The 20,635-nt window shown below is 41.4% G+C and overlaps 1 protein-coding gene and 1 non-coding gene across 2 annotated transcripts in view; both read right to left on the bottom strand.

Moving 5' to 3' along the window:
- The window catches only part of LOC130976709 (protein FAR1-RELATED SEQUENCE 5-like), a 31,506-nt gene extending 17,150 nt beyond the window's left edge, over window positions 1-14,356 (bottom strand). Inside the window, exons 1-2 of the mRNA XM_057901636.1 lie at window positions 14,199-14,356; window positions 12,130-14,098 (exon numbers count right to left, since the gene is read on the bottom strand). Of these exons, the coding sequence (XP_057757619.1) occupies window positions 12,130-14,098; window positions 14,199-14,356 (2,127 nt within the window). The remainder of the gene's footprint in view (window positions 1-12,129; window positions 14,099-14,198) is intronic.
- Window positions 14,357-19,621: 5,265 nt separating this feature from the next.
- On the bottom strand, window positions 19,622-19,729 carry LOC130956735 (small nucleolar RNA R71). The gene has a single exon (XR_009077197.1). It is a non-coding gene; the product is annotated as a small nucleolar RNA R71 (small nucleolar RNA).
- Window positions 19,730-20,635: the final 906 nt, after the last annotated feature.

Raw genomic sequence — 20,635 nt, 5'->3', positions numbered from 1 at the left:
ATTATGCAATGTTAGTCTAAAGCTTTAGTCTAAAGGAATTAGACATGGCTAGCCAAGCTTCAGCAAGACATTGCATTCAAGAGCTAAATTGATGAGAATCAATCAGCTTTGGTGATGATAAGAACATCACCTTGAAACACTAGAATTCATTCTTAAGAACTCTGAAGAAAAATACCTAATCTAAGCAACAAGATGAACCGTCAGTTGTCCATACTCGAACAATCCCCGGCAACGGCGCCAAAAACTTGGTGCACGAAATTGTGATCACCACAACTTCGCACCACTGACCAGCAAGTGTACTGGGTCGTCCAAGTAATAAACCTTACGCGAGTAAGGGTCGATCCCACAGAGATTGTTGGTATGAAGCAAGCTATGGTCACCTTGTAAATCTTTAGTCAGGCAGAATCAAATGGGTATAGATGATGAATGAAACATGAAGATAAAGATAGAGATACTTATGTATTCCATTGGTGAGAACTTCAGATAAGCGAATGGAGATGCTTGGTCCCTTCCGTCTCTCTGCTTTCCTACTGTCTTCATCCAATCCTTCTTACTGCTTTCCATGGCAAGCTTATACAAGGGTTTCACCGTTGTCAGTGGCTACCTCCCATCCTCTCAGTGGAAATGTTCAACGCACCCTATCACGGCACGGCTATCCATCTGTCGGTTCTCGATCAGGCCGGAATAGAATCCAGTGATTCTTTTGCGTCTGTCACTAACGCCCCGCCCTCAGGAGTTTGAAGCACGTCACAGTCATTCAATCATTGAATCCTACTCAGAATACCACAGACAAGGTTAGACATTCCGGATTCTCTTGAATGCCGCCATCAGTTCTTGCCTATACCACGAAGACTCTGATCTCACGGAATGGCTGGCTCGGTTGTCAGGCGAGTGCTCGGTTGTCAGGCGATCAACCATGCGTCGTGTATCAGGAATCCAAGAGATATACACCCAATCTAAGGTAGAACGGAGGTGGTTGTCAGTCACACGTTCATAGGTGAGAATGATGATGAGTGTCACGGATCATCACATTCATCAAGTTGAAGAACAAGTGATATCTTGGAACAAGGACAAGCGGAATTGAATAGAAGAACAATAGTATTGCATTAATACTCGAGGTACAACAGAGCTCCACACCTTAATCTATGGTGTGTAAAACTCCACCGTTGAAATACATAAGAACAAGGTCTAGGCATGGCCGAATGGCCAGCCTCCCAAGTGATCAAAAGATCTAAAGATCAAAAGATTCCAAAGATCGAAGATGAAATACAATAGTAAAAGGTCCTACTTATAGGGAACTAGTAGCCTAGGATTACAAGATGAGTAAATGACATAAAAATCCACTTCCGGGCCTACTTGGTGTGTGCTTGGGCTGAGCAATGAAGCATTTTTCGTGTAGAGACTCTTCTTGGAGTTAAACGCCAGCTTTGGTGCCAGTTTGGGCGTTTAACTCCCATTCTTGTGCCAGTTCCGGCGTTTAACGCTGGGAATTCTGAGAGTGACTTTGAACGCCGGTTTGGGCCATCAAATATTGGGCAAAGTATGGACTATCATATATTGCTGGAAAGCCCAGGATGTCTACTTTCCAACGCCGTTGAGAGCGCGCCAATTGGGTTTCTGTAGCTCCAGAAAATCCACTTCGAGTGCAGGGAGGTCAGAATCCAACAGCATCTGCAGTCCTTTTCAGTCTCTGAATCAGATTTTTGCTCAGGTCCCTCAATTTCAGCCAAAAAATACCTGAAATCACAGAAAAACACACAAACTCATAGTAAAGTCCAGAAAAGTAAATTTTAACTAAAAACTAATAAAAATGTACTAAAAACTAACTAGATCATACTAAAAATAATGCCAAAAAGCGTACAAATTATCCGCTCATCAGGTGGCAATACTTTTTGTTCTCTGAATGAATGCTTGAACAGTGCATAACTTGTACTTTGAATTTGATGAATATTGGCTCCTGAAAGAATGAGGAACACGAAAAATATTATTGATGATCTGAAAAATCATGAAATTGATTCTTGAAGCAAGAAAAAGCAGTCAAAAAAAAAAAAAGAAGGAGCAATAGAAAAAGCCACGAGCCCTTAAAACCAAAAGGCAAGGGTGAAAAGGATCCAAGGCTTTGAGCATCAGTGGATAGGAGGGTGTAAGAAATTCCAGCCTAAGCGGCTAAACCAAGCTGTCCCTAACCATGTGCTTGTGGCATGCAGTCCAAGTTACAAACTTGAGACTGAGTTTAAAGTCGTGATCTAAGGCAAACAGAGTGTGCTCAGAGCTCTGGACACCTCTGACTGGGGACTCTATCAAAGCTAAGTCACAATCTGAAAAAGGTTCACCTAGTCATGTGTTTGTGGCATTTATGTATCTGGTGGTAATACTGGAAAACAAGTGCTTAGGGCCACGGCCAAGACTCATAAATAACTGTGTTCAAGAATCAACATATTACACTAAGAAAATTAATAATACTATCTGAATTCTGAGTTCCTATGGACGCCAATCATTCTGAAATTCAAAGGATAAAGGGAGATGCCAAAACTGTTTAGAAACAAAAAGCTACAAGCCCCGCTCATCTAAGAAGAATCTGAGCTCCATTTAAAACTCTTAAATATTATTAATTCTCTATTTCTCTCATCCTACTTTATTTGTCTAGTTGCTTGAGGACAAGCAACAGTTTAAGTTTGGTGTTGTGATGAGCGGATATTTTATACGCTTTTTGGGGGTAGTTTCATGTAGATTTTAGTATGTTTTAATTAGTTTTTAATAGAATTTTATTAGTTTTTAAGCAAAAATCATATTTCTGGACTTTACTATGAGTGTGTGTATTTTTCTGTGATTTCAGGTATTTTCTGGCTGAAATTGAGGAAGCTGAGCAGAAATCTGACTTAGGCTGAAAAAGGACTGCTGATGTTGTTGGATCCTGACCTCCCTGCACTCGAAATGGATTTTCTGGAGCTACAGAAGTCCAATTGGCGCGCTCTCAACGGCGTTGGAAAGTAGACATCCAGGGCTTTCCAGCAATATATAATAGTTCATACTTTGCGCGAAGATGGATGATGTAACTTGGCGTTGAACGCCAAGTACATGCTGCTGTCTGGAGTTAAACGCCAGAAAAACGTCATGATCCAGAGTTGAACGCCCAAAACACGTCATAACTTGGAGTTCAACTCCAAGAAAAGCCTCTACTCGTGGATAGCTTTAGTCTCAGCCCCAGCACACACCAAGTGGGCCCCAGAAGTGGATTTCTGCACCAATTATCTTAGTTTACTCATATTTCGTAAACCTAGGATACTAGTTTACTATTTAAACAACTTTTAGAGAATTATTCTGTACCTCATGACATTTTCAGATCTGAATTACATACTTTTTGACGGCATGAGTCTCTAAACTCCATTGTTGGGGGTGAGGAGCTCTGCAGCGTCTCGATGAATTAATACAATTCCTTTGCTTTCCATTCAAACACGCTTGTTCTTATCTAAGATGTTCATTCGCGCTTAATATGGAGAAGGTGATGATCCGTGACACTCATCACTTCCCCGAACCATGAACGTGTGCCTGACAACCACCTCCGTTCTACATCAGACTGAATGAGTATCTCTTAGATTCATTACGCAGAATCTTCGTGGTATAAGCCGGATTGATGGCGGCATTCATGAGAATCCGGAAAGTCTAAACCTTGTCTGTGGTATTCCGAGTAGGATTCTGGGATTGAATGACTGTGACGAGCTTCAAACTCCTGAAGGCTGGGCGTTAGTGACAGACGCAAAAGAATCAATGGATTCTATTCCAACCTGATTGAGAACCGACAGATGATTAGCCGTGCTGTGACAGAGCATAGGAACGTTTTCACTGAGAGGATGGGAGGTAGCCATTGACAATGGTGACACCCTACATAGAGCTTGCCATGGAAGGGACCTTGCGTGTGGGAAGAAGATTTCAAGGAGAAGTAGAAATTCAAAGGACAAAGCATCTCCAAAACTCTAACATATTTCTCATTACTGCACAACAAGTGACGCTTTTATTCTCTTTTATTTTTTAATCTAATAATTCCAACTGATAATTTCAATTAATATCCTGACTAAGATTAATAAAATAAATATAGTTCATTTCAACAAAAAATAATCTCCGTGGGATCGACCCTTACTCACGTAAGGTATTACTTGGACGACCCAGTGCACTTGCTGGTTAGTTGTGCGGATCACAAATTCGTGCACCAACAGCCCTATGTGATCTTGGAGCAAGCATCAATCTAATACCTGCATCCACTATCAGAAAGCTTGGGTTGACTGGAGAAGTCAAACCAACCCGGATATGCCTCCAACTTGCTGATGGCTCCATTAAACATCCATCAGGCATAATAGAGGATATGATTGTCAAGGTTGGGCCATTTGCCTTTCCAACTGACTTTGTGGTGCTGGAAATGGAGGAGCACAAAAGTGCAACTCTCATTCTAGGAAGACCTTTCCTAGCAACTGGACGAACTCTCATTGATGTACAAAAAGGGGAAGTAACCCTGAGAGTCAATGAGGATGAGTTCAAAGTTGAATGCTGTAAAAGCTATGCAGCATCCAGACACACCAAATGACTGCATGGGCACTGACATTATTGACTCTTTGGTGGAAGAGATCAATATGACTGAAAGCCTAGAATCAGAACTTGAAGACATCTTCAAGGATGCTCAACCTGATTAAGAAGAACCACAGGAAACAAAGGAATTTTCGAAAATTCCTCAGGAGGAGGATAAGCCTCCCAAACCTGAACTCAAACCACTACCACCATCCCTGAAGTATGCATTTCTGGGAAAGGGTGACACTTTTCCAGTGATTATAAGCTCGGCTTTAAATCCACAGGAAGAGGAAGCACTGATTCAAGTGCTAAGGACACACAAGACAGCTCTTGGGTGGTCCATAAGTGATCTTAAGGGCATTAGCCCAGCCAGATGCATGCACAAGATCCTGTTGGTGGATAATGCCAAACCAGTGGTCCAACCACAGAGGAGGCTAAATCCAGCCATGAAGGAGGTGGTGCAGAAAGAGGTCACTAAATTACTAGAGGCTGGGATTATTTATCCTATTTCTGATAGCCCCTGGGTGAGCCCTGTCCAAGTTGTCCCCAAAAAGGGAGGCATGATAGTGGTTCATAATGAAAAAAATGAACTGGTTTCCACAAGAACAGTCACAGGGTGGCGTATGTGTATTGACTACAGAAGACTCAATACAGCCACCAGAAAGGATCATTTTCCTTTACCATTCATAGACTAAATGCTAGAAAGACTAGCTGGTCATGATTATTACTGCTTTTTGGATGGCTATTCAGGTTACAACCAAATTGCAGTAGATCCTCAGGACCAAGAGAAAACAGCATTTACTTGCCCTTCTGGCGTGTTTGCCTACAGGAGGATGCCTTTTGGTCTGTGTAATGCTCCTGCAACCTTTCAGAGATGCATGTTATCCATCTTCTCTGATATGGTGGAGAAATTCCTGGAAGTCTTCATGGATGACTTCTCAGTATATGGAGACTCATTCAGCTCCTGTCTTAATCACCTAGCACTTGTCCTGAAAAGGTGCCAAGAGACTAACCTGGTTTTAAACTGGGAGAAATGTCACTTTATGGTGACTGAAGGAATTGTCCTTGGGCACAAAATTTCAAGCAGGGAATAGAGGTGATAAGGCAAAGGTAGAGGTAATTGAAAAATTACCACCACCTGCCAATGTTAAGGCAATCAGAAGCTTTCTAGGGCATGCAGGATTCTACATAAGGTTTTATAAAGGATTTTTTCGAAAATTGCAAAACCTTTGAGTAACCTGCTAGCTGCTGACACACCATTTGCGTTTGACACACAGTGTCTGCAGGCATTTGAGACCCTGAAAGCTAAGCTGGTTACAGCACCAGTCATCTCTGCACCAGATTGGACATTGCCATTTGAACTAATGTGTGATGCCAGTGACCATGCCATTGGTGCAGTGTTGGGACAGAGGCATAACAAGCTTCTGCACGTCATTTATTATGCTAGCCATGTTCTAAATGATGCACAGAAGAATTACACAACCACAGAAAAAGAGTTACTTGCAGTGGTCTATGCCATTGACAAGTTTAGATCCTATCTAGTGGGATCCAAAGTGATTGTGTACACTGACCATGCTGCTCTTAAATACTTACTCACAAAGCAGGATTCAAAACCCAGGCTTATAAGATGGGTGTTGCTTCTGCAAGAGTTGATATAAATAAGAGACAGAAAAGGGACAGAGAACCAGGTAGCTGATCATCTGTCCCGAATAGAACCAGTAGCTGGGGCGTCCCTCCCTTCTACTGAGATTTCTGAGACTTTCCCAGATGAGCAACTCTTTGCCATCCAGAAAGCTCCATGGTTTGCAGATATTGCAAATTATAAAGCTGTGAGGTTCATACCACAGGAGTACAGCAGAGTGCAAAGAAAGAAATTAATTTCAGATGCCAAGTACTACCTATGGGATGAACCGTATCTCTTTAAGAGATGTGCAGACGAAATGATCCGCAGATGTGTACCCAGAGAAGAAGCACAAAGGATCCTATGGCATTGCCATGGATCACAGTATGGAGGACATTTTGGAAGTGAGCGAACAGCCACTAAAGTCCTCCAATGTGGCTTCTACTGGCCTACTCTCTATAAAGATTCCCGAGAGTTTGTGCGTAACTGTGACAGTTGCCAAAGAGCTGGTAACTTGCCTCACGGATATGCCTTGCCTCAACAAGGGATATTAGAGATAGAATTGTTTGATGTATAGGGAATTGACTTCATGGGTCCATTCCCACCATCATACTCAAACACTTACATTCTGGTGGCAGTGGACTATGTATCTAAGTGGGTAGAAGCAATTGCTACACCCACTAATGATACCAAGACCGTGCTGAAATTCCTCCAGAAACACATCTTCAGCAGGTTTGGTGTTCCCAGAGTACTAATCAGTGACGGGGGCACTCATTTCTGCAATAGACAGCTATACTCTGCTATGGTCAGATATGGAATTAGCCACAAAGTGGCAACTCCGTATCATCCACAGACAAATGGGCAAGCTGAAGTCTCTAACAGAGAACTAAAAAGAATCCTAGAACGGACTGTGATAGCCCGAAGAAAGGATTGGGCAAAGAGTTTGGATGATGCTCTGTGGGCATACAGAACAGCATTCAAGACTCCTATAGGAACCTCTCCATACCAACTGGTGTATGGGAAGGCCTGTCATCTGCCCGTGGAATTGGAACATAAAGCCTACTGGGCAACCAGATTCCTAAACATGGATGCTCAGTTGGCTGGTGAAAAAAGACTGCTCCAGCTAAATGAGCTAGAGGAGTTCAGACTCAATGCCTTTGAAAATGCAAAAATTTATAAGGAAAAGGAAAAGAAGTGGCATGACAAGAAGTTGTCAACCAGAGTCTTTGAGCCAAGACAAAAAGTTCTGCTCTTCAACTCTAGGCTCAGATTGTTTCCAGGAAAACTTAAATCCCGGTGGAGGGGTCCGTATGTGATTACAGGAGTGTCACCATATGGATATGTTGAGCTTCAGGATATTGATTCTGACAAAAAGTTCATTGTTAATGGACAAAGAATCAAGCATTATCTTGAAGGCAATTTTGAGCAGGAATGCTCAAAACTGAGGCTTGAGTGATTCTCAGTAAAGGTCCAGCTAAAGACAGTAAAGAAGCGCTTGCTGGGAGGCAACCCAGTCATTAGCAGGTTATATGTTTTGTTTTTACAAAGGCAAGTATCAAAAATGAAGGAATTCACAGAGTTACAGAAGGATTCAGCGCAAAAAGCAGAGAAAAAGAGCTTACTGGCGAAAAAACGCCAGTAAGGGGCATTTTGGGTGTTAAACGCCAGAATGGGTACCATTCTGGGCGTTTAACGCCAGTAAAGGTGCCATTTTGGGCGTTAAACGCCAGAATGGGCACCATTCTGGGCGTTTAACGCCAGGTGTGCAGCATCCTGGGCGTTTAACGCCAGGTGTGCAGCATCCTGGGCGTTTAGCAAAATGCCCAGTGACAAAGGGGATTCTGGTGTTTAACGCCAGCCAAGGCACCTGGCTGGGCGTTAAACGCCCACAATGGGCATCAAATGGGCGTTAAACGCCAGAATGGATGCCATTCTGGGCGTTTAACGCCAGAAAGGTGGGGGACCAAGATTTTGTTTTCCAATCAAATTTTTTTTCAAACTTTCCTTTTCTTACCCATACTTTTCTACATAAACACATCTCAACCTTTCATCATTCACTTTCAAATCTTCAAAAATCAAAAATCATTGTTCAAATCTCTCCCAAATCTTATTCAAAAACTCACCTCCTCTCAAATTCTCCCCATATCTTCTCAAATCTCCTTTCAATTTTTTCGAAATCTCCTTCCCCCCCTTATAAAACCACGTTCGGCCTTACCACTCCCCCACACCATTCGAATTTGCTCTTCTTCTCTCTCTTCTCCTTCCTTTCTTTTGCTTGAGGACAAGCAAACCTCTAAGTTTGGTGTGCTTTTCCGTGATCACTGAGTCAAGATTCATCAAGATCATGGCTCCTAAAGGAAAACAAACCAATTTAAGAGGAAAGAAAGAGAATAATCCAAAGAATCTTTGGAATCAAGAGAAGTTCTTAACCAAAGAACATGAAGACCATTATCACAAAATAATGGGTCTGAGGTCAGTGATCCCGGAAGTTAAATTTGATCTGAAAGAAGATGAATATCCGGGGATCCAAGAGCAAATTCAAAACAGAGGATGGGAAGTTCTAACCAATCCTGAGATAAAGGTTGGAAGGAATATGGTTCAGGAATTCTACTCAAATCTGTGGCTAACAGATAAGCAGAGAATGACTAGAAGTGCTTACCATACTTACAGAACCATGGTCAGAGGGAAAGTTATGTACTTCCATCTGGACAAAATAAGAGAAATCTTCAGATTGCCTCAACTGCAAGATGATCCTGACTCCTTTAATAGGAGAATGGTGAGAGCAGATAAAGGGTTGGATCAAGTTCTAGAGGACATATGCCTCCCTGGAACTAAGTGGATAACCAATTCAAAGGGTGTCCCAAACCAACTCAAGAGGGGAGACCTCAAACCAATTGCAAGAGGTTGGCTAGACTTTATTGGGCGTTCCATACTGCCCACTAGCAACCGTTCTGAGGTCACTATCAAGAGAGCAGTGATGATTCATTGCATTATGCTTGGAAAAGAAGTGGAGGTTCATCATGTGATTGCTTGTGAGATCTACACAATTGCAAATAAGAATTCCACTGAAGCCAAATTGGCTTACCCAAGCTTGATCTCCTTGCTCTGTAAAGAGGCTGGGGTAAAGATGGGAGTAGATGAATTCATACCCATTGAACATCCAATCACCAAGAAGTCATGGAAGGACAAATGCAAGACAACTCTATCAAAAGGAGGGCGCAGGAGTTCCTCCCTGAATTTCCTGAAATTGGCTACTGGGCCAGCCTAGAAGCATCTATCACCAAGTTGCAAGAGACTATGGAGCAACTTAAGGAAGAACAGCAGAATCAGAACTGCATGCTCTGCAAATTGCTGAAGGAACAAGAGAAGCAGGGGCGTGAACTTCAAGAACTGAAACGCCAAAAGTTCTCCCCTCAATTTGAGGGAGCATCCACTTCTCAAAATCAAGGTTGTTGAGTCCTAACTCTGTGAAAAACCTCTATCATTAGGAGCCTATTTAAATTTTTGTTTTCTATTTTTAGTCTCATCTTATATCTATTTTTGAGTCTTGTTCTTAATTCATAATTAATAAAATTTAAACTTCATGTCTTAAAGTTATGAATGTCCTATGAATCCATCACCTCTCTTAAATGAAAAATGCTTTAATCACAAAAGAACAAGAAGTACAGGATTTCGAATTTATCCTTGAAACTAGTTGAGTTAGTTTGATGTGGTGACAATAATTTTTGTTTTTCCGAATGAATGCTTGAACAGTGCATATGTCTTTTGAATTTGTTGTTTTGAGAATGTTAAAATTGTTGGCTCTTGAAAGAATGAGGGACAAAGAGAACTGTTATTGAGGATCTGAAAAATCATCAAATTGATTCTTGAAGCAAGAAAAAGCAGTGATTCAAAAAAAAATATCGAAAAAAAAAGAAGAAGAAAGAAAGAAATAAAGTTGTGATCCAAGGCAAAAAAAGAGTGTGCTTAAGAACCCTGGACACCTCTAATTGGGGACTCTAGCAAAGCTGAGTCACAATCTGAAAAGGTTCATCCAATTATATGTCTGTGGCATGTATGTATCCGGTGGTAATACTGGAAGACAAAGTGCTTTGGGCCACAGCCAAGACTCATGACATAGCTATGCTCAAGAATCATTATTCTTAACTAGGAGAATCAATAACACTATCTGAGTTCTGAATTCTTATAGATGCCAATCATTCTGAACTTCAAAGGATAGAGTGAGATGCCAAAACTGTTCGGAAGCAAAAAGCTACTGGTCCCGCTCATCTAATTGGAACTATGTTTCTTTGATATTTTGGAGTCTATAGTATATTCTCTTCTTTTTATTCTATTTTGATTTTCAGTTGCTTGGGGACAAGCAACAATTTAAGTTTGGTGTTGTGATGAGCGGATAATTTATACGCTTTTTGGCATTGTTTTTAGTATGTTTTTAGTATGATTCAGTTAGTTTTTAGTATATTTTTATTAGTTTTTAGTTAAAATTCACTTTTCTGGACTTTACTATGAGTTTGTGTGTTTTTCTGTGATTTCAGGTATTTTCTGGCTGAAATTGAGGGATCTGAGCAAAAATCTGATTTAGAGGCTGAACAGGACTGCAGATGCTGTTGGATTCTGACCTCCCTGCACTCGAAGTGGATTTTCTGGAGCTACAAAAGCCCAATTGGGACGCTCTTAACGGCGTTGGAAAGTAGACATCCTGGGCTTTCCAGCAATGTATAATAGTCCATACTTTGCCCGAGATTTGATGGCCCAAACCGGCGTTGCAAATCAGCCTCAGAATTTCCAGCGTTTAACGCTGGAACTGGCATAAAAATTGGAGTTAAACGCCCAAACTGGCATGAAAGCTGGCGTTTAACTCCAGAAAAGGTCTCTACACATGAAAGCTTCAATGCTCAGCCCAAGCACACACCAAGTGGGCCCGGAAGTGGATTTTTCTGTCATTTACTCATTTCTGTAAACCTTAGGTTACTAGTTCACTATTAATAGGATCTTTTGACATTGTATCTGTACCTCATGACACTTTACACGTTTCTTTGTGTACTTCTTACAGCATGAGTCTCTAAACCCCATGGTTGGGGGTGAGGAGCTCTGCTGTGTCTTGATGGATTAATGCAATTACTACTGTTTTTCATTCAATCATGCTTGCTTTCATTCTAAGATATTACTTGTTCTTAAACCGGATGAATGTGATGATCCGTGACACTCATCATCATTCTCAACTATGAACGTGTGCCTGACAACCACCTCCGTTCTACCTTAGATTAAGTGGATATCTCTTGGATTCTTTAATCAGAATCTTCGTGGTATAAGCTAGAACTGATGGCGGCATTCAAGAGAATCCGGAAGGTCTAAACCTTGTCTGTGGTATTCTGAGTAGGATTCAATGATTGAATGACTGTGACGAGCTTCAAACTCCTGAAGGCGGGGCGTTAGCGACAGGCGCAAAAGAATCACTGGATTCTATTCCGGCCTGATTGAGAACCGACAGATGGATAGCCGTGCCGTGACAGGGTGCGTTGAACATTTCCACTGAGAGGATGGGAGGTAGCCACTGACAACGGTGAAACCCTTGCATACAGCTTGCCATGGAAGGAGCCTTGCGTGTTTGAAGAAGAAGACAGTAGGAAAGCAGAGATTCAGAAGATGGAGCATCTCCAAAGCCTCAACCTGTTCCCCATTACTGCAAAACAAGTACTTATTTCATGTTCTTTTGCTTTTCACAATCAATCCTGATAATTATTGATATCCTGACTAAGATTTACAAGATAACCATAGCTTGCTTCAAGCCGACAATCTCCGTGGGATCGACTCTTACTCACGTAAGGTATTACTTGGACGACCCGGTGCACTTGCTGGTTAGTTGTGCGGGGTTGCAAAAGTGTGATTGCAATTTCGTGCACCACATTTTCTGTTGGTGAGGAATCTTCCGACCCTAAGTCTGTTGCCTTTTCATCCACCTGTGGGTCTGCCTGCATATTCACTCCCCGCTTTCCAATGCAGTGTCGCTTCGTGTGTCCGGCTTTCCGGCACATGCTACACCGCCTCTTCCTACCACTCATTTTCTTAATCCAGGGAGCCCCTTTGGTCTTAACCACCACGGGATCCTTCACACTGGGAGTATCTCTTCCCTTTGCCGACGGACCTTTCTGATCGCAAGCAGCCTCAATTTGTTCACATAAAGCTCGTATGCCACTCATCGTTGTGTTAAACAAACCCGGGCTATGTGCAACTAAGAATGAAAACCACTGCGATGCAGAGTGCAATGCACCCTGACGTAATAGAAATTCCCTCTCACTGCACTCATCAGCTCTTCCTTTACCATAGTTATCCAATGATTTAGCGTCCTTACACCACCTCTTCATCACCAACCTTGATGGAATTTTCCTCGCATGCTCATACTTCAAAACGAAAAACATGTGTCGACACGGATAACCCTTTCGCAACCAAAATTGGCAAGGACACTGAACTCTATTCACAACCCTATCATACAGTAACGTTAGTGGCCTACCCGGAATGCCGTAGTCTTCAACTGTGTACACCATAGTCGTGGATTGGCAAACCTTTGCGACAAAGTTAACCGCACGAACACCTTCAATTTCCCTCTTCACGTCCAAGAATAACTCTCGTGTGTAAACATCGGCAGCAAACCGCTCGAGTGGGTCCAAGCAAGTCGCGATCACTGGGTTACCGTGAATGGACTTGAAGTGGGCCTCTAACTCGTTATTCCGATACTCTCGTACCATCAACTCAACATTCTGTACCAACTCAAGAATACTGTGCCTTGAATTAAGAAACTTTTTAACATTCGCATTAATACCTTCACATCGAGAAGTAGTGCGGAACCCGGCACAAAATTTGTCTTTTAAGTACGCATTTGCCCACATTTTTCGCTTGTCATAAGTTTCCTTCGCCCAAAAACTATCATGAAGTCGGTATTCAACAACAGATGCGTCCCACTCTGCCTCAAACTCTTCTATCTCCATATTTGAGTACAACCACCTAGTGAAAAGTTGTCTTAAGCCTTCATCCTTCACATTCGAAGTCACGTTCTTCTCCACATACCAAGCACACAGCCTATGTGTGGCCTCCGAAAACACTGCCTTGATTGCTGCCCTCATTGAGTCACACCCGTCTGTCACAATCACCGATGGCTTTTTGTTGCACATTACCTCCAACAAATTTTCAAGCAACCACGTGTATGACTCAATGCTTTCATCCAACACCAAACCAAACTCAAATATGGTTGTTTGCTTATTATTGTTTGAACCAGAAAAGATTACCCAAGGTCTCCTATATTTATTTTTCTTGTAAGTCGAATCGAAGGAAAGCACATCACCAAAGTGTTGGTAATTAACCCGGCTCCCACCATCAGCCCAAAACAAGTTCGCTAACATATTTTTGTCCGTCAAATTGTACCTAGCCATGCACATCGGATCCGACACTGCTTTTCCCTCTAAATAAATTATTGCGACGTTAGCGTCTCCATCAACAATCTTCTCCCGCTTGGTCTTCTCGATGTAGTTATAGGCATCCTTTTTCGTGAAACCCATCAAAGAATACCCCCCGGCTTGCCCTGCCATATAACCTAGGATCTTCGACGTCGGGACACCGTGTCCCTGCATGCCATTAATCTGTGCCTTAGCTGAACAATTCATGTCTCTAAAGCTGTTGATCATATGAACCATCCTCATAGGAGTTAAATCATGGTTGTGATCTAGTATAACTTTTCTAACCCTCCAAATTTCGCTGACCTCATCCCATAAGATTGACAGCTTTGCGTCACAGTTTGTGCGCATCTCCGATCTGTGGTCCCTCTTCCTGTCAAGCCTTTCGTAATGTTTGCGCTGCCTCAGCCCTGCTTTGTTGCAAAAAAACCTCCTCCTAATCACACTTCCATTATCACCCTTGCGAATACTGAACCCATGCATTTGCCGTATCTCTTATAAAACTCATAGGCAGCTTCGTCCGTGCAGAACACCTTCCTTATCATATCTGCTTCAGTCAGCATTAGCACGTCTCAATATTCAATGGCTTCTCCCTCCACCCCTTCATCACAAGTATCCGTTTTACCATCTCCAATCGGTGTCTCATTTGTTTCAGACTGTGTTTGCCGCTACCATCCTCTTGGATTCCAGCACCTCGGTTAACTCCATCATCTAGTTTAGCCTCCATCCGCACAATTACACCACTGGCACAAATCACCTTAACTTGCTCAAATCAAATGGCAAAGTCAACATACTTAAAATCCATTAACATCAACTACACATCGTTCTTTACAACATCAAATAAAACACATTAACTGCACCAAGTAACACAGTTCTCTAGTTTTTTACTATTGCAATAACAAAATTGAAAATATATTCTGTAGAATTTATTAACTAGATAAAAAGAATTGACAACTTTTTTTGGAACATAAAACTAATGCCGCACCTTGTTCTTGAGAAGTTGGTGTTTCTGATGGTGTATTTTATGAAACCATCCTAAATTCCTAATTAACCAGGACTAAATGACTAAATGACTAATCAATAACCTAACAACAATGGATAATCAACAAATTGAACAGAAATCAAACATAAATCAACAACCAAGAAAGATCAAAATCAAACAGAAACCAAACAGAATAATCAACAATCTAAATTCTAACAGAAATCAACATACATAATCAATCATTAATCAATTAATCAACATACATAATCATTAATCATTAATCAATAATCTTGAATAACTTAAAAAAAATAAAAACTTAAAAATACATACCTGGAGGGACGATCAGAGAAGAGGGACTGAGGGAGACCGGATGTGACGATTGACAAGCAGGAGGCGACGAGCAGAGAAGATCAGAAGAGGGACTGAGGGAGATCGGAGGCGACGACTGATGAGCAGGAGGCAACGAGCAGTAGGCGACGAACAATATCAGTAGCAGGAGGCGACTTCAATCTTCGATGGAGGTGCTTCTGGGCTGTTGTGGGTGGCGCACTGTGACAGTTGCCTCCTACGACGACGGTGAGCCGGGTGAGGTGGCTGAACGGGTCTCTCTCACACTCTGTCTCAGGTGGAAGGTGGTCTCTCATGGAGTCATGGCCAAAAAGTTTGGAAATTGGGAGGGGAAACAGGGAAAGGGGATGGAGGCAGCTAGGGTTTCAGTTTTAGGCTTTCAGGCTTCAGCAGCTCTTTACTGAGTTTTTTTTTTTTAATTTGAATAGAAACGATGGAATTAAAAAAAAAGTTCGAACCGGTCCGGGTTAAATGAAACCCGTTGGTTCATCGGTTTTGGTCAAATTCGGCCGGTTCAAACCGGGTCATTTCGGTTTCTTTCTTTGTCCGGTCAGAAAGCTCGTCCGGACCGGTTAAGTCATCGGTTCACCGAATTTTCGGTCCGACCAAATAGAAGCTTTTATAAACCAAGCAACGAAAACAGGATTGGCGCCTAACGTCTTGATACAAATTGCAAGTAAATTGATGAGCGGATAATTTATACACTTTTTGACATTGTTTTTAGTATGTTTTTAGTATGATCTAGTTAGTTTTTAGTATATTTTTATTAGTTTTTAGTTAAAATTTACTTTTCTAGACTTTACTATGAGTTTGTGTGTTTTTCTGTGATTTCAGGTATTTTCTGGCTGAAATTGAGGGATCTGAGCAAAAATCTGATTCAGAGACTGAAAAGGACTGCAGATGCTGTTGGATTCTGACCTCCCTGCACTCGAAGTGGATTTTCTGGAGCTACAAAAGCCCAATTGGCGCGCTCTCAACGGCGTTGGAAAGTAGACATCCTGGGCTTTCCAGCAATATATGATAGTCCATACTTTGCCCAAGATTTGATGGCCCAAACCGGCGTTCAAAGTCACCTCAAGAAATCCCAGCGTTAAACGCTGGAACTGGCACCCAAATGGGAGTTAAACGCCCAAACTGGCATAAAAGCTGGCGTTTAACTCCAAGAAGAGTCTCTACACGAAAATGCTTCATTGCTCAGCCCAAGCACACACCAAGTGGGCCAGGAAGTGGATTTTTATGTCATTTACTCATCTCTGTACACCTTAGGCTACTAGTTTTCTATAAGTAGGACCTTTTACTATTGTATTGAGATATCGGGGTAGCTATCTTCATTTTTATGCTATCTTAGATCATTGGGAGGCTGGCCATTCGGCCATGCCTAGACCTTATGCTTATGTATTTTCAACGGTGGAGTTTCTACACACCATAGATTAAGGTGTGGAGCTCTGCTGTACCTCGAGTATTAATGCAATTACTATTGTTCTTCTATTCAATTCCGCTTGTTCTTTGTCCAAGATATCACTTGTTCTTCAACTTAATGAAGGTGATGATCGTCACGGATCATCACCATTCTCACTCATGAACAAAGTGACTGACAACCACTCTTGTTCTACAAGCATCTGAGGCTTAGTGAATATCTCTTGGATTCCTGATAACACGATGCATGGTTGATCGCCTGACAACCGAGTGCTCGCCTGACAAACGAGCCAGCCATTCCGTGAGATCAGAGTCTTCGTGGTATAGGCAAGAACTGATGGCGGCATTCAAGAGAATCCGGAAGGTCTAACCTTGTCTGTGGTATTCTGAGTAGGATTCAATGATTGAATGACTGTGACGTGCTTCAAACTCCTAGCAGGCTAGGGCGTTAGTGACAGACGCAAAAGAATCAATGGATTCTATTCCGGCCTGAACGAGAACCGACAGATGATTAGCCTATGCTGTGACAGAGCATCAGGGACGTATTTTCACTGAGAGGATGGGAGGTAGCTGCTGACAACAGTGAAACCCTACACGAGCTTGCCATGGAAAGGAGTAAGAAGGATTGGATGAAGGCAGTAGGAAAGCAGAGAGACGGAAGGGAAGGCATCTTCATACGCTTGTCTGAAGCTCTTACACCAATGATATACATAAGTATCTCTATCTTTATCTTTATGCTTTATTCATTCATCACTATACCCATTTGAGTCTGCCTGACTGAGATCTACAAGATGACCATAGCTTGCTTCATACCACCAATCTCCGTGGGATCGACCCTTACTCGCGTAAGGTTTATTACTTGGACGACCCAGTGCACTTGCTGGTTAGTTGTGCGAAGTTGTGTTTATGCCATGGTATTGAGCACCAAGTCTTTGGAGCCATTACTAGGGATTGTTTATGTTTTGAAAAGTATTGATCACAATTTCGTGCACCAAGTTTTTGGCGCCGTTGTCGGGGATTGTTCGAGTTTTGAGCAAGCTTTTGGTCCGATAACATCAGTGCCAAAATCCGGCAACAGCACCAAGTTTTTGGCGCCGTTGCCGGGGATTGTTCTTGTGTATGGACAACTGACGGTTCATCTTGTTGCTTAGATTAGGCATTTATTTTTTTTTTTTCGAAATTCTTGAAGGTGAATTCTAGAGTTTCATGATGATTTGTTGAAATCTGGCTGGCTGAGAAGCCATGTCTAATTCCATTGGACCGAGGTTTCAACTTATCATCACAAGAGCTTGATGATCTTTATCAATCTTGCTTTTGGAGCAGTGATTTGCTAAGGCTTGGCTGGCCTTTGGCCATGTCTAGTGTTTTGGACCGAAGCTTTCTTTGAAAGCTTGGCTGGCTGTGAAGCCATGTCTAATTCCTGGACCGGAGTCTTAGACTAGCATTGCACTGATTCCTGGAATTCTCATTAAGAATTTTGATATCTTTTTCCACTTAATTTTCGAAAAAAAAAAACACAAAAAAAAATTTATAAAATCATAAAATCCAAAAATATTTCTTGTTTGAGTCTAGAGTCTCATCTTAAGTTTGGTGTCAAATGCATGTTTTTGTTATATTTTTTGAATCCATGCATGTATTTCTTTGTTTTGATCTTTGAATTCTATTGACTTGAGTATCTTTGTGTTTCATATAGTGTCAGTAGTATACAAACTGCTAAGTTTGGTGTCTTGCATGCATTGCTATTTGATTCTTGTTGCATTTTGATTATTAAAAATCCAAAAATATTTTTAATTTGTGTCTTTTCAAGTCAAAAATACAAAGAATTGAAGATTCAGAACATACTGCAGAGGAATTATACAGAAAAAGCTGGGCATTCAAAATGCCCAGTGAAGAAGACAGACTGGCGTTTAAACGCCAGCCAGGGTACCTGGTTGGGCGTTTAACCCCAAAAAGGGTGCATTTTGGGCGTTAAACGCCAGAATGTATACCATTCTGGGCGTTTAACGCCAGGATGGTGCTAGGAGGAAGATTTTGTTTTCAAAATCAATTTTTTTTTCAAGTTTTCAAAGTTTTTCAAAATCAAATCTTTTTCAAATCATATCCTTTCAATCAAATGTTTTCAAAATCAATTTCTTTCCTTTTTTAAAGATACTTACTAACAATTAATGATTTGATTGAACATCTCAAATTTGTTGCCTTTTCTGTTGAGAAAGGTTTAATGTTTGAATCATATCTTTTCTTGTTAGGCAAGTCATTAATTTTCAAAATTAATTTTTTTTTAAATTGTTTTCAAATCATATCTTTTCAAATTGTTTTCAAATCATATCTTCTCAAACACATCTTTTTAATCACATCTTTTTCAAATTAAGTTTTCAATCAAATCCTTTTGACTTCTAATTTCAAATCTTTTTCAAAAATCACTTGATTTCTTTTCCACTCTTACTTTCGAAAATCAATTAAGTGTTTTTCAAAAATGTTTTCAAAATCTTCTAATTAATTTTCGAAAATTACTCCCCTCCTTCTCACATCCTTCTATTTATGGAGTACCACTCCTTCTCAATGCACAATTCGAACCTTATCTAATTAAAGTTCGAATTCTTCTTCTCCTTCTTCTTTCTATTTTTCTTTTTCCTCTGACACCTCAAGGAATCTCTATACTGTGACATAGAGGATTCCACGGTTTCTTGTTCTCTTCTCTTTCATATAAGCAGGAACAAAGACAAAGGCATTCTTGTTGAAGCTGACCCTGAACCCGAAAGGACCTTGAAGAGAAAGCTAAGAGAAGCCAAAGCACAACTCTCTGTAGAGGACCTGACCGAATTCTTCAAAGAAGAAGAAGACATGGCAGCCAAAAACAACAACAATGCAAACAATGCAAGGAAGGTGCTGGGTGACTTTACTGCACCTACTCCCGACTTCTATGGGAGAAGCATCTCTATCCCTGCCATTGGAGCAAATAACTTTGAGCTTAAGCCTCAATTAGTTTCTCTAATGCAACAGAATTGCAAATTCCATGGACTTCCAATGGAAGATCCTCATCAGTTCTTAGCTGAGTTCTTGCAAATCTGTGACACAGTCAAGACTAATGGGGTAGACCCTGAGGTCTATAGACTGATGCTATTCCCTTTTGCTGTAAGAGACAGAGCTAGAATATGGTTGGACTCTCAACCTAAAGAAAGCCTGGACTCTTGGGAAAAGCTAGTCAATGCCTTCTTGGCAAAGTTCTTTCCACCACAAAGATGGAGTAAGCTTAGAGTGGAGGTCCAAACCTTCAGACAGAAGGATGGAGAATCCCTCTATGAAGCTTGGGAAAGATACAAACAATTAATCAGAAAATGTCCCTCTGACATGCTTTCTGAATGGAGCATCATAGGTATTTTCTATGATGGTCTCTCTGAACTATCTAAGATGTCCTTGGATAGCTCTGCTGGAGGATCTCTTCATCTGAAGAAGACGCCTACAGAGGCTCAAGAGCTAATTGAAATGGTTGCAAATAACCAATTCATGTACACTTCTGAAAGGAATCCTGTGAACAATGGGACTAGTCAGAAGAGAGGAGTTCTTGAGATTGACACTCTGAATGCCATACTGGCTCAGAACAAGATATTGACTCAGCAAGTCAATTTGATTTCTCAAAGTCTGTCTGGAATGCAAAATGCACCTGGCAGTACTAAGGAAGCTTCATCTGAGGAAGAAGCTTATGATCCTGAAAACCTTCAATGGAAGAGGTGAATTACCTAGGAGAACCCTATGGAAACACCTATAATTCTTCATGGAGAAATCACCCAAATTTCTCATGGAAGAATCAAGAGAGACCTCAACAAGGTTTCAATAACAATAATGGTGGAAGAAACAGGCTTGGCAATAACAAGCCTTTTCCATCATCTTCTCAGCAACAGACAGAGAGTTCTAAGCAGAATACCTCTGACTTAGCAACAATGGTCTCTGATCTAATCAAAACCACTCAAAGTTTCATGAATGAAACAAGGTCCTCCATCAGAAATTTGGAAGGACAAGTGGGACAGCTGAGCAAGAAAATTACTGAACTCCCTCCTAGTACTCTCCCAAGTAATACAGAAGAAAATCCAAAAGGAGAGTGCAAAGCCATAACCATGGCCGAATATGGAGAGGAAAGAGAGGAGGTGGACGCCACTGAGGAAGACTTCAATGGGCATGCACCAATCTCCTCTGAGTTCCCCAATAAGGAACCATGGGAATCTGAGGCTCAAAATGAGACCATAGAGATTCCGTTGGACTTAC

This window comes from Arachis stenosperma, chromosome 1 (assembly GCF_014773155.1).
Source record: "Arachis stenosperma cultivar V10309 chromosome 1, arast.V10309.gnm1.PFL2, whole genome shotgun sequence".
In the NCBI taxonomy this organism is placed as follows: domain Eukaryota; kingdom Viridiplantae; phylum Streptophyta; class Magnoliopsida; order Fabales; family Fabaceae; genus Arachis; species Arachis stenosperma.
Note: the sequence above shows the minus strand (reverse complement) of the source record. Positions and strands in the feature narration are given on the sequence as shown.